We start from the raw sequence: 12414 nt of genomic DNA on the forward strand, positions 1-12414 counted from the left end.
GGAAGTCTAGGTGACAGTGAGCGTGTTCCATCAGTCCTTTTGATCTAAGGCTGCCCTTAATGTCTCAGTGCAGATTATATGTTAGCTAACTACAGTCAACTGCTCAAACGTAATTGGGAAAAAAATAAGTAGGCCTATTTCTAATAAATATGTAAGCCAATACACTATAGCCCAAATGAGATCACGGTTTAATGACCTCGATCTAATGTTTAAACTTCTGTCCGTCTTTAATATTAAATGTATACAACATATATGAGCTTAAATATTATAATGACTTTCAATATTATAGCCTATATCTTTGTTGTGTTTCGTTCTTAGGTTTTTTAGCTGGAACAAGTAATGCATTAGAGCACTGCGCCTCTATGATTGGTCTGTGAGAGAGAGAGTGGGCGTGGCTTGTAAACCACGCGCCGAAGGCCTATAAATACGTGCGCTCAGCTTCAGCCTGGCATCTCACACTTGTCTGTGCACGTCGAAGAGAGTTCTTTTCCAGCATACCTAATAGAAGACAACTTGGACCTTTAAAGGATTGTATCATCTCTACTGTTTGGAGTACACGTGTAATGAAAATCCTCAGAGAGACTCAGACCATTAAAATGGACAGAAAGGTAAATACATATCTTTTTCTATGCATTCTAACAGACAGAGGTCACACTGAGCAGACTTGCATGTGTATTTTAATATAACCTGACCTGTCCACTGACATTGGTCTTTTATGTTTCCTGCAGCTGTTAAAACCTCAGGTAGAAAGACAAAGAAGAGAAAGGATGAATCGGAGTCTGGAGAACCTGAGAACACTGCTTCTGCAAGGCCCTGAGCACAATGTAATAACACCATACTTTTTATTTTCTCAGCATAATGTCATCATTTAGTTATAGATCTGTGTTCTCAGCTAAGTCTGTATTTCTAAATTCTCCTCTCATATATTTGCAGAGTCCCACTCAAAGGAGAATAGAGAAAGCAGAGATCCTGGAATACACCGTCCTGTTTTTGCAAAACTCTGTCGCTCAGGCCAAGAAAGCAAAAGATGTGAAAGGAGGAGAAAAGCGTCAGTTTATGGACGGCTTTTCATCGTGTCTTCAGAATGCGGCCCGCTTCCTGTCAGATGAAGGTAAGGCCCGTGGACTGGAAGGTTCAGTAACTGCTGTACTGTGTCAGCGTCTGACCCAGCCCTGTGTGTCGTCCACCATCCGACTGCCTGTCAGAATCCAGAACTCGTCCAGAAAGCAGGTTCCAGATTCAAATGCACAGCATCATCTGCAGCAGAACTCTGTCTGTAAACAAGGACTTCCAACAGCTTGCAGAAATGTTTTGCCACATCTGAACAGGATTCCATTCAGAAGCACAGACTCCAACACACTGTATTCGACAGCCCCACCAACCTCTCAACACCAGACACCAGTCAGCCAGACAGTCTGGAGGCCTTGGCCTTGAGAGAAATTAAAGACATTTACAGAGAAATGGACTCAAAATACTGGGCTTGTGTAATCATTAAACATGGTTCATCTCTTCTAAATTATAGGCTGCAGAGAGACGTTTATTTCCAAAAATGTTGTGTAATGATTTTATCATTTGACATCACGTTGGAACTGTAAAATGTGTAAATAGTGTATGATAAATTATGCAATATATTTTTTACGCAGATTTCTTTTCTTTTCTTTTTTTTTCTTTGCATGATCTGTACTGGGTGTATGATCATTTGTAATACATAGCCGATGTATGTATTTATCTATTTTGCACATTTATTTATTCATGACATTTCCTTTTTATAGTTGTATATCTGGGGGATTGACACATACATTCCATCATTAAAATTTAAAAATGAAATATTATCGTGTATTTGTTTATTATTAGACCTACTTTTAAATATATATTAATCGTTGATTTCATGAAGATTTAAGCTCTAACATTTAACATCGCTTTCAGCACGCGCCGAACATTTACAGTCGACTTTGATCATCAAACCCTTTGAAATGCGCGCGACCAAATGTGACGCGGAAGTGTTAGTTTTTGAGGCGCCAAATCGCCGGCACACTTCCACACGACTTCTGTTCTGACACCTCCGGTTTCCTCTGCTCATTTGTCTGCTCATGCTAATAAATAAAACGTGCGAAAAGGCGCCACGTGCCTTGGCACCTTGGAGACATCCTCTTAAACAAAGATATTGACATTCCGTATAAAGAGTGAGTGACCCACGGCTTTAGTTAACTTTTGACTCTGTTTGCTACATTATGTCTCAGATCAAAGTGTTTCCATTTGATACATTCAAATGGGCTACTGGTATGTTAATAATGATAAAATGTCTAAAATGTCTATAACGAGAACACTTCTTCTGAGACAGATGCGAAGGGAAGTGATTAAATATCTACTGTTTGGACACTGTGCAACTTCAAAATCTGGGATCATTTTATTCTATCTGTTTTTGAACTCTTGGGAAAAGACTGCTAGACATCAGAGAGATGCAAATGAAGACAAAAGGCTAAACTGTTACCTGGTTTAACACATCTTGGACCCGCAATTCTATTTTGCAAGTGTCAAGAACACATGACTCAGCGACTGGCACGCGCATTTCCATCCGTTTGAATCAGAGAAGCGTGAATTTCTTTACGCAATAAACCGTACTGTGGCCAGGGAATGAAGGGCAGATGTCTTTCCCACACTTCACCCTTTCAGGTGAAAAAAAAAAAAAAAAAACCAAATGGAATGGTGAGTCCAGTGTTGTTGGTTGTTATAATGTTTCACATTGTCCACAAGTTAGTTTATTGTTTAGGCTACGCAATGAATTTTGAAAACATAATAATGCTCTTGTAACTGATGTCGATGAATTTAAATATGCCTGCTTAAAGTTGTTTGTGCTTATTTGCAGGAATTTCTTACTCTTAAAATTTATGATGAATCGCTTGTTGTATTCCTTATTTGTAAGTCGTTTCGGATAAAAGAGACTGCTAGTGAATACACGTAAACTCAATGTAAAACAGGATAGCCACAGCATCAGGCACCCTAAAGAAATGTAAGCATCTTCATAGAAATCATCTTTGCTTATCTGACACCGCAAACCATTAACCGGTTAGTTATTTTCTTTTTCTTTCTTTTGTTAACAAATAAATACATATATTATTACTAGAGATTAATTTTAGAGATTAATAATATGGTGTTTTATTCTAGAAGAATAATGTAAACAGTTTAGAATTGGGGTTAAATTTATGACTTGCTTTATCAATATGATTATAAAGATTATAAAGACTGAAATATTCACAAACTGATACAATTAGATAAATAAAGAAGCTGATAAATAACAACAGAAATGGTAAGCATATACACAAAAGTAAAACAGAGATGTCTCAGAAAAAAATGAAATAATAACAAGAAATTAGAAGAAACAATATTTTGAATTTTGATGTACGCTTCTCTAGTAGCATTGCTATTGCAAGTCCCTTGATTTATGACAAAAATATGTCAATTGTTCAAAATAATATAAGGTGAATTGTTTACATTTCCATATGCCTACTCCTTAAAAAATAATATTAGGAATCCAAAACCATACTGCTTTTGCACACATAAATTTTTTAAGGCATTTAAACCTCTCTCTGCATTTAGCACATATTTTATATTCCATAAATTTTCCATATGAATTTAAAACATATCTACATGTGCTAAATTCAACATAAAGATATGTTGCAGGATAAACGGAGCAAGAAATTTCAAATAGGTTAGCCACAAGTTTTTAGCACAGTGTTATTTGGGATGCACATTTTTAATGATTGATACCTCAAAACAATGCATGTGTTATAGTTAACTGAGTTAACTGAGTCATTAATACCAGAGCAATGCACAACTTAAAAATATTATAATCTTGCGGCCAAATAATAAAAAAAGGGACATTCATATTTAATACCTAATAGTTTTAATACCAAATCATGATGAAATACGAATTGGCAAGAGCTACATGGCACTTCTTCGCATTTCATTGTAGAAAGTTTTAGTTTTATGTTGTACTGTGTGACATCTGTATTCTATCAAAATAATCTAAATAATGTAAATGTTATGTGATAGACTACTCAAAAAAAGTTAGGGATATTTGACTTTCAGGTAAAATTTCAGAATGCTCTTTGGAGATGTCAAAGATAATTCTATGCATCAGCTACTGCTGTCTGGTGTTACAGTCTGGGCAGGTGTGTCTAGTCAATACAGAACTGCCCTACACCTTGTGAATGGTACTGTGACAAGCCAATACTACCTGAATAACATCAGCCAATACTACCCGCATCATCAGGGAACGGCTGCCGGAGGCTGGGGTATTTCAAATTGAGTGGCCTGCACTTTCTCCAGACCTGAATCCCATAGAAAACCTATGGGATCAGGTGAGTCGTCATGTAGAGAGTCGTAACCTTGCACCCCAGAACCTCAATGACCTGAGGGCCTCCCTTCAAGAAGAGTGTAATGCCATGCCTCAGCAGACAATAAGTCGACTTGTGTACAGCATGAGACGTCGTTGTCAAGCTGTAGTTGATGCTCAAAGACACATGACAAGTTATTAAGACAATGACTTTTTTGTTGTGGTATACCCACCACTGTTGATAGCTTTTGTTTCAATAAATAGTTTGTGATGAAGAAATGACCATTGCATGCTTCTACTTAAATGCCCTATTTTCACTTTCAACTTTTTACATTTTCTGTAAATTTCACCCGAAAGTCGAAAATCCCTAACTTTTTGGGAGTAGTGTATATTTCTATTTTTTCCTTTAAAGCCAGACTGCATATATGAGATTTATTTCTACCAAATGCTTTAGCTTGAGAAAGTGTTTACTTTGTTTTGGGTCAGGATTACCTGAATCATGTTTGTTGCTTTAACTGAAAGACAGTGTATTTTTAGTTACATATATGCTTTGCAAGGGCTGGATCAGGAGAATAATTGCTGAAATTAAGTGACATTTTATTCGTTTTTGATCAACGGGAAAGACCTGCTAGTGTTTAATGTTCAGTGTTTGACATTTAAAAAGAGTTTTTGCTGTGTTGAAACTTTTACCGTTTTGCTGAAGAGTACAGCTTTTGGTTAAGTTGTGGCTGGCTGTATATGAATGAAGCTTATATATATGAAGTCTTTATAGTGAATGATGCTTAATTCAGTGAGCAATGTCAGTGCAGTGTAACTTCTTACTACACCATTGCAAAAATCTGCTATACTAGCTTCAAAAAACTCTTTTAAATGTACAGTAACATTTAAGGGATGATATTACTAATTTTTATTCATGTAAGTTCTTAGTTCAGTAATATAACAACAAATATTAGGTAAACTTTACATAATGTGTCATTGCTCTTAAAATGAATTAGTCTGTATTCAAAACAATAGATGAAATTCACTCAATCAAAATGACATGAAGTTGTAATGAAAATTAAAAGCTGTTTGAAGACAAGGTCAGTAAGCTGGTGAATCTGGAGAAGGCTGTGAAAGAACTGCTTCAGGAGGTCACAAATTTATCATCTAAAGCATCTGTCTGTTTTAACACCACTACATCTTAAATACATCAAAGGTATGTCCGTTTGCTGAGAGGATTTTGGGATTTTGTGAGTACTCACAACTCTGTGCATTAATCTTTTGTCATTGTAAGAATGTTTCACTTTTGCAACCAAAAGAATATGCTATTTGGGTTTTAAAATACAACACAACAAACAGTGAAGATGCAATGACATTTAAAAAGTAAAAATAATGTAAATATGTAATGTAAATATGACATGAGTTTCAGAATAAATTCAACTCTCCCAACACATCTTCAAGGTAATAAAAATAATCTGACCACATCCCTGCATTTTCATGATGGCAATAACAGTGTAGAAATATTGCACATGAAGCATGTTATGTTTACTTTGTTTATTTCGTTATTTTATACTTTATGTTAATGGATTATTTTTATCATGAGATTATGGGCACAGCAGACCTGGGCCATGGCCGTAGATAGGGTTGCCAGGTCTGCATAACAAAACCACCTCAATTGGTACTCAAAACAAGAACAATCGCTCTTCTGGGGAAAATAGCTATCAAAATTACTCCATAAAGATGTTCCAGTTGGGTCAAAACCTTCTTCCGGGGGTTCGACCTCAGTCAAAATCATGTTCCAGGTGATGGGGGGTTTTGCTTTAACCTGCGGACAAAAAAAAAACAAAACATTAAAGTAGCCCAATTCTGCACAACACTGGCCAAAACTGGAGGTTGACCTGTACTGTGGCGATGAGGCAGACCTAAGCTGTGGATCTGGCTCTGCGATGGACATGTGTTTGGCCGTGGCACTAAGGGGGCTCTGAGCCATGCACCTGTTGTGGGAGTGGAGGGATGAACCATTAATAATTGTGGTAAGTGGGGGTGGGAGCCGTGGGAATGAACAGGATAGGCCATGTACATTCAAAAAAATCAAACAGCTGTGATTCTTGCATCATCATCACCATCAGTTTAACCACGATCACAACTGACAATGATTACACAAGTAATTTAATCTTGTGTATTCACTCACCATCATGAAGAGTAATGTGGCTGCAGTACAGTCATTTAGATTCCTGGGTACCAACATCTCTCAGGACTTCAGGTGGGACACTTATATTGACTCTGTTGTGAAAAAGGCCCAGCAGAGGCTGTATTTCCTCTGCCAGCTGAGGAAGTTCAACCTGCCACCGGAGCTGCTGATACACTTCTACTTCTATTATTGATGCCCCCTGCCAAGCCTCCAAGATCTTTACATCTCCAGAGTGAGGAAAAGGGCTAAGAAAATCACTCTGGATCCGTTAGACCAAGCCCACTCTCTTTGAACTGTTGCCCTCTGGCCGGCGCTACAGAGCACTGATCAGCAGAACAGCCAGACATAAGAACAGTTTTTTCCCCAGGCCATATCCCACCTGAACAACACATAACACACCTCAGCACTGCACATCTTTAAATAACTCATCAAACCTCCATCTGTAAATAGCACATATGCACATTCACAGTTCTGTCTATGGAAGTTTTTAAATTTTTCTGTATTTAATTTTTTTATTACTATTGTTATTTATAATTTATTCTCTATTCTCTCATTTTATGTATGTTTGCACTTTGTTTGTACTTTCTGTACAGGAATCTCCTAACACCAAGACAAATTCCTTGTGTGTGTGTGAACACACTTGGCAATAAAGCTATTTCTGATTCTGATTAAACCCCATACACTGCCATATTATATACTATATAATATACTGTAACTCCCATTGTATTTGTCTGAAAGAAGAAAATCATATGAAGAGTTTATTTGCAAAAACAGGTAACTCCAGGGTTTTTTTTTTTTTAAATCATGTTATTTATTATGTTATGTTTATTGTCTTAGTTAGCTGTATTATTTATTTTTTACCTAATCAAAATAACCCAACTGCAGTTCGACTGAGATTAATTGGAATGCACAATGAAAAAACATGATTGAAAAATGTTAAAAACAGAGTTATCTGTTTTTGCAAATGAACTCTTCATGAGTAAACCATGGGGTAATTTTCATTTTCGGGTGAACTATCACTTAACAATACTTACACTCTGACAACATTAATCCCACAGTGCAACAGTGGTGACAGGGAGCCTTGGCCTTGACAGGTCCCTCAAAATCAGCGGCCTAAACAGGAACACCTACCTAAACAACATTTATTTGCAGTCTGACTACTAGGACCTAGACTGTGGCTCTGGCTCTGAGATGGTCCTGTGGTCAGCCCTGGTGCTGTATGGGGCCAGTCTCTGAGTGGTGCCTGGGCTGAGGTTGCAGAACTCATGGATTACTAGGCTGTGCCTTTGGCATTGAAGCAGTTGGTGACAGGAGTGTTGGACTTACCTGCACTCTGACAAGATTAATCCTGTAGTGTGGAGTAAAGGCAGGCCTAGACTGCAGCCCTGGATCTGAGATGGTCCTGTGGTCAGCTGTGCCACTGTTTCAGCTGCGAGATGCTGATGGGGGCCAGATCTGTAGTCGTGGCTCTGAGTGGTGTCTGGGCTGAGTGGTGCCTTGGCTGGTCACCTCAGGTATGCACAATTTAAAAACACTTACCTTAATTCCATCTGTACCATGGTGTTAATGCAGATCTAGACTACGACTCTGTATCTGAGATGGTTCTGTGGTCAGCTGTGGCGCTGAGGACACCTGGGTTGGGGCTTTAGAAATGTGACTCTAGCAGTGGCTCAAGGGCAGGTAAATGTGATGTGGACTTAGGAACACCTTCGAAAACTACATGAAAACCTTTTGTGTAGTGCTGTCAAATGATTAATCGCATCTAAAATAAAAGTTTTTGTTTATATAATATATGTGGGTGTACTGTGTATATTTATTATGTATATATGAAGACTCACATATACAGTATATATATATATATGTGTGTGTGTGTGTGTGTGTGTGTTTAATATAAATTAACATAACATATTTTCTTACATATATACATGCATGTATGTGTATTTACACATACCAAATATACACAGTACACACACATATACTATGTACACAAAAGACTTTATTTTGGTTGCTCAGCACTACTTTTGTGACATAACTAGGCTGATTTCTTTTTTCTTGTAGCTATAGATGGTTACTTTTAGTTATTTGGGTATGTTATGTCTGGCCTGAAACTGCTGTCATATCTCTCCATAACCACAACATGTTTTGTTGATTTGGTGAGTTGATTTTAGATTGTGCAAATAAAACTGACCAGGATTTCTCTCTAGTATCTGCACTCCGACAAAAGTAATAGCTCACGTAATTAATAGCTCCTTAGCAGTGGCTGAAACGCTACCATACCATGTCGTTAGCGATTTTTGTGGATCCTGCAGAAAAGAATTAGAGAATGTGCAACATGGTAAATAAATACATTGGATATATTAATGACGTGCAGTAAAATATCTCTAAAGTGGATCATTGAATAACATTTTTAAAAAGTTAATAGTTTGCTTTTATACCTCAATAACACTTTAAACCTATTTTAGTAAAGACCCAGAAACACTGTATTTGTGCGCATTTACTATAAGCTACTCTCGGTGGCGGATGCTTAGCACCACCTTGTGGCTGTATCATCATACTACAAAGGTATTTTAATCGCTTATAGGCCTACACATTTTTACTGATCCAGTAACACTTACAACCAACAGAAAGTTTGAATTGCTGCGATTTGAAAATGTTCCTTACATCTAGTCAGACTTAGAAAGGAACGTAAATGAAATGGATACCGCGACATTCAAGAATTATGTGCTTATGTTCTACTTCGTTTGGAATCAGCATTCATGATGACAAATCACATATGCAATTGAAACTATTAACAATACAAACAAGAACAAATGCAACTGATAAGCCTTTATGGATCCAGTAAAACTTAGTTACAGTGGTAAAATATTATGCACTGATACAGTGCACAGTAAAAATATAGTAAAAGTGATGTAATATTAAAAAGTATATGTAGTACAACTTGTAGTAAAGTGAATAATATAAAAAGCAAGTACAATAACATAAGTGATATAATAGATTTATAATAGCACAAACTATATGTATAATACCATAAATAAATGAATAACAATAGATGAACAATAGCAAGAAGAATATGTAATATCAATGGTGGAATAATACAGAATAGATCATAATGAAGAATAAATTAATAGTAAATTATAAAGTAAAATATATAATCGTGAAATGTACAGTTTTAGAATAGTATTCGTGTAATAATTATTAAACAAATTAAGACGCAACACAAAAAATTGTGGACGTGAATTCCAAATTGTGTTTAATTAATGAGCTCCTCAAGTGTAATATATACATGTACACACAAACACACACACACACACACACACATATATATATATATATATATATAATCCTCTGATTCAATCTCAGCTCAAGATACACATTTCAGCTTTCAGTTCTAGCTTTCCGTGGAAATAGAGTGGTTTAATTGTGATGAGCAATAAAGACTAATTCTCACTAATTCTCCACCGCTTCCCTCAAGATTTTCCTATATTTTATTCAATTAATGAGTAAATTAATGTAAACAATTTGACGATGCTTGACATTTTGTTCTACAATGCAAATTATACACACCCATGCAGAAAACTCAAATTTTGAAACAGTTGTTTATTTTTCCATATATGTAAATACACAGGAATTTTTGGGGTGTGAGTGTGTTCAGTTTACGTTGTACGACAAAATGTCAAAGTATAGTTATGTTTATCACAGACCAGAATATGAGAAAGAAAAAGTAAGAAAAAAACCCTTCTATTAATCAAAATTAATAATCCTGATTACAACATCAAGGGCAATAATAAACAATGATTTTGTCATGATATTGCAGCTTGACTCACTAATGAGTTCCTGCGTTTTTCATTTCTAGGCTATTTCATGTACTTTTCATGTAAATACACATACTGTACATGATCAGCATTAAACAGCCTTTGTAAATCATTTTAAATGCAGTCAATAGTATTGTGATTGACTGAAGAAATGGGTTATATTTAAATTTGACAAAAACTAAAGAAACATTTAATAAGGTAATTATATTGTTATAAAAATTACTCTTACAAAGGTAAAAAATGCTCCTGGAAGTTTATTCCGGGGAGAGAGAAAGGCCTAACACAATGTTTACAGTATGTTACATGGTGTTTTAAATAATGGCGGGAGGACGTTTTAAAACGCATCTGGCCAATGTCTACTCACGTCACGGGTATTACCAGTTGTGCTGTATCATGCCATAAACCAGTAGTTGTGGTGCTGGTTAGACCTTGCTCTATAGTAGGAGCTAATTTGGTTCTTGAAAAAGAACTAAAGTTCCACAATTAGCTCTGATACTACGAAAAGGTTCCTGCAGTGTGAAAGGCTAAAGACCTACAAGTCCTGTACTTCACATTAATTCTAATCAGCCTCTCTGAGTAACACTTGTTTTTCCAATAACATCTTAAGAAAAAGCTTCCAATACATATACATTGTATAATGCACCTTAATAAAAAAAAAAAAAAAAAAAAAAAAAAAAAAAAAAAAAAAAAAAAGTAAAAATTTTTTTAGAAAAACTGAGTGTCCCTTTTAAAAAGATAACACCAGAATGAAGTTAAGAAATAACTTCACATAAAATAGGCATTTTAGGTTATATCTAGTCACATTTAGTGTTAAATGTCAGCACATCTTTTGCAATATGGCATGGCTGTTAAATAAATCTCTTAAACTGACAAATGTGCAACAATGCACCAATTCTTTCATCCTACTGAACACGTGCAGACTGTCATTGATTTCTGGGTATTTAATTTCAACTGCAAAATACATGGACACCACCTGTCTCTGCAAACTTAACACATTGTAAAAAAAACAGGCCAGAGATTAAAGACATTGTTTATTGGAACTTGTACTCAATACAGAATATACAAAATACAGAGTTGGTATGCTAATACAAACATCTAAAAAAAAAAAAAAAAAAAAAAAAAAAAAACTTTTGTTTACAAGTCTCAACAAATATTTAACATACAAAAGAATGATGCAATTTGTTAAACACCTACACTAATACCTGTGGAAACCGCACAGACATTCCCAGAACTTCAGAAGGCGGCTTTACTTCAGTAACTTAGTTGTCAGATGCCAGACAAATCACGAAACCTATGTAACAAGGACAAATTTAAAATTAGAAAACAAGTGGTGAAACAAAATATGCGCTAAAGACCAACGAGTAACATTACTACAAAACAGCAAGCAGAAACTGGCATTAAAATGAATCAGAAGGAAACCGTGTTCCAGTGATTGAGGATAGAACCAGCTGATGGGGAACATGCTGGCACCGAAGACATTGCACTGGCTCTATTATTCCTCCACACATACATACAAGGGTACAAAGAACCACGAGTATGCCAAGAAGGAGGATTACACTCAAAAGGTCACATAAAAAGTTACTTTAATCTCATTTAAGCTTATTAACAAAAATATTTAACCTAATCTCTAAAAACACACACAAAAAAAGATATTTGTACTTAACGCACCATCAAACACGTTTCCTCAGCGCTGCAGTAGCGAAAGAAAGAAGTATGGCCGCTCGCTTATTTTATACTAGCGGTGTCGTCATTTCAGCGTCACGTGAAGGCATCCAATCAACTGACGACTTCAAATAACGTCGGAGGGCCAACATGTTGAATGTAATACGTAATTTAATTGTTAAATTGTGTTAAAAGTAAATATTTTGTAAAAAAAAAAAAAAATATTGACGTAATAATGCTCAGTTAATCATTAATTATTATATCTATTATCATTACTAAACAGTTTATCAAGTAAAATAATTTAATTGTATCCAGTTTGTTTTATTAATCAATACACAAGCAAACAAATACATAAAATAAATCATCATCTAAAAAAACTACTGGCCAAACGAAAATTAAATTTCTTGTTTAAATGTGTGCCCTGAAAGTTATCA

General features: G+C 35.7%; 1 protein-coding gene, 1 long non-coding RNA gene and 1 other non-coding gene across 3 annotated transcripts; 1 reads left to right on the forward strand and 2 right to left on the reverse strand.

Moving 5' to 3' along the window:
* The first annotated feature begins 357 nt into the window (after positions 1 to 357).
* On the forward strand, positions 358 to 2181 carry LOC109077916 (transcription factor HES-7.1-A-like). Its single transcript, XM_019093232.2, has 3 exons — positions 358 to 608; positions 729 to 824; positions 934 to 2181. The coding sequence occupies exons 1-3, from the start codon at positions 564 to 566 to the stop codon at positions 1432 to 1434; spliced, it is 642 nt and encodes a 213-aa protein (XP_018948777.1). The 5' UTR covers positions 358 to 563; the 3' UTR covers positions 1435 to 2181.
* A 9149-nt stretch (positions 2182 to 11330) lies between these two features.
* Positions 11331 to 12284, reverse strand: LOC109077915. Its single transcript, XR_002015653.2, has 2 exons — positions 11521 to 12284; positions 11331 to 11413 (listed from the first exon to the last, which is right to left on the reverse strand). It is a non-coding gene; the product is annotated as an uncharacterized LOC109077915 (long non-coding RNA).
* Positions 11737 to 11869, reverse strand: LOC122137523. The gene has a single exon (XR_006154926.1). It is a non-coding gene; the product is annotated as a small nucleolar RNA SNORA57 (small nucleolar RNA).
* Positions 12285 to 12414: the final 130 nt, after the last annotated feature.

Source organism: Cyprinus carpio, chromosome B5 (genome assembly GCF_018340385.1).
Source record: "Cyprinus carpio isolate SPL01 chromosome B5, ASM1834038v1, whole genome shotgun sequence".
In the NCBI taxonomy this organism is placed as follows: domain Eukaryota; kingdom Metazoa; phylum Chordata; class Actinopteri; order Cypriniformes; family Cyprinidae; genus Cyprinus; species Cyprinus carpio.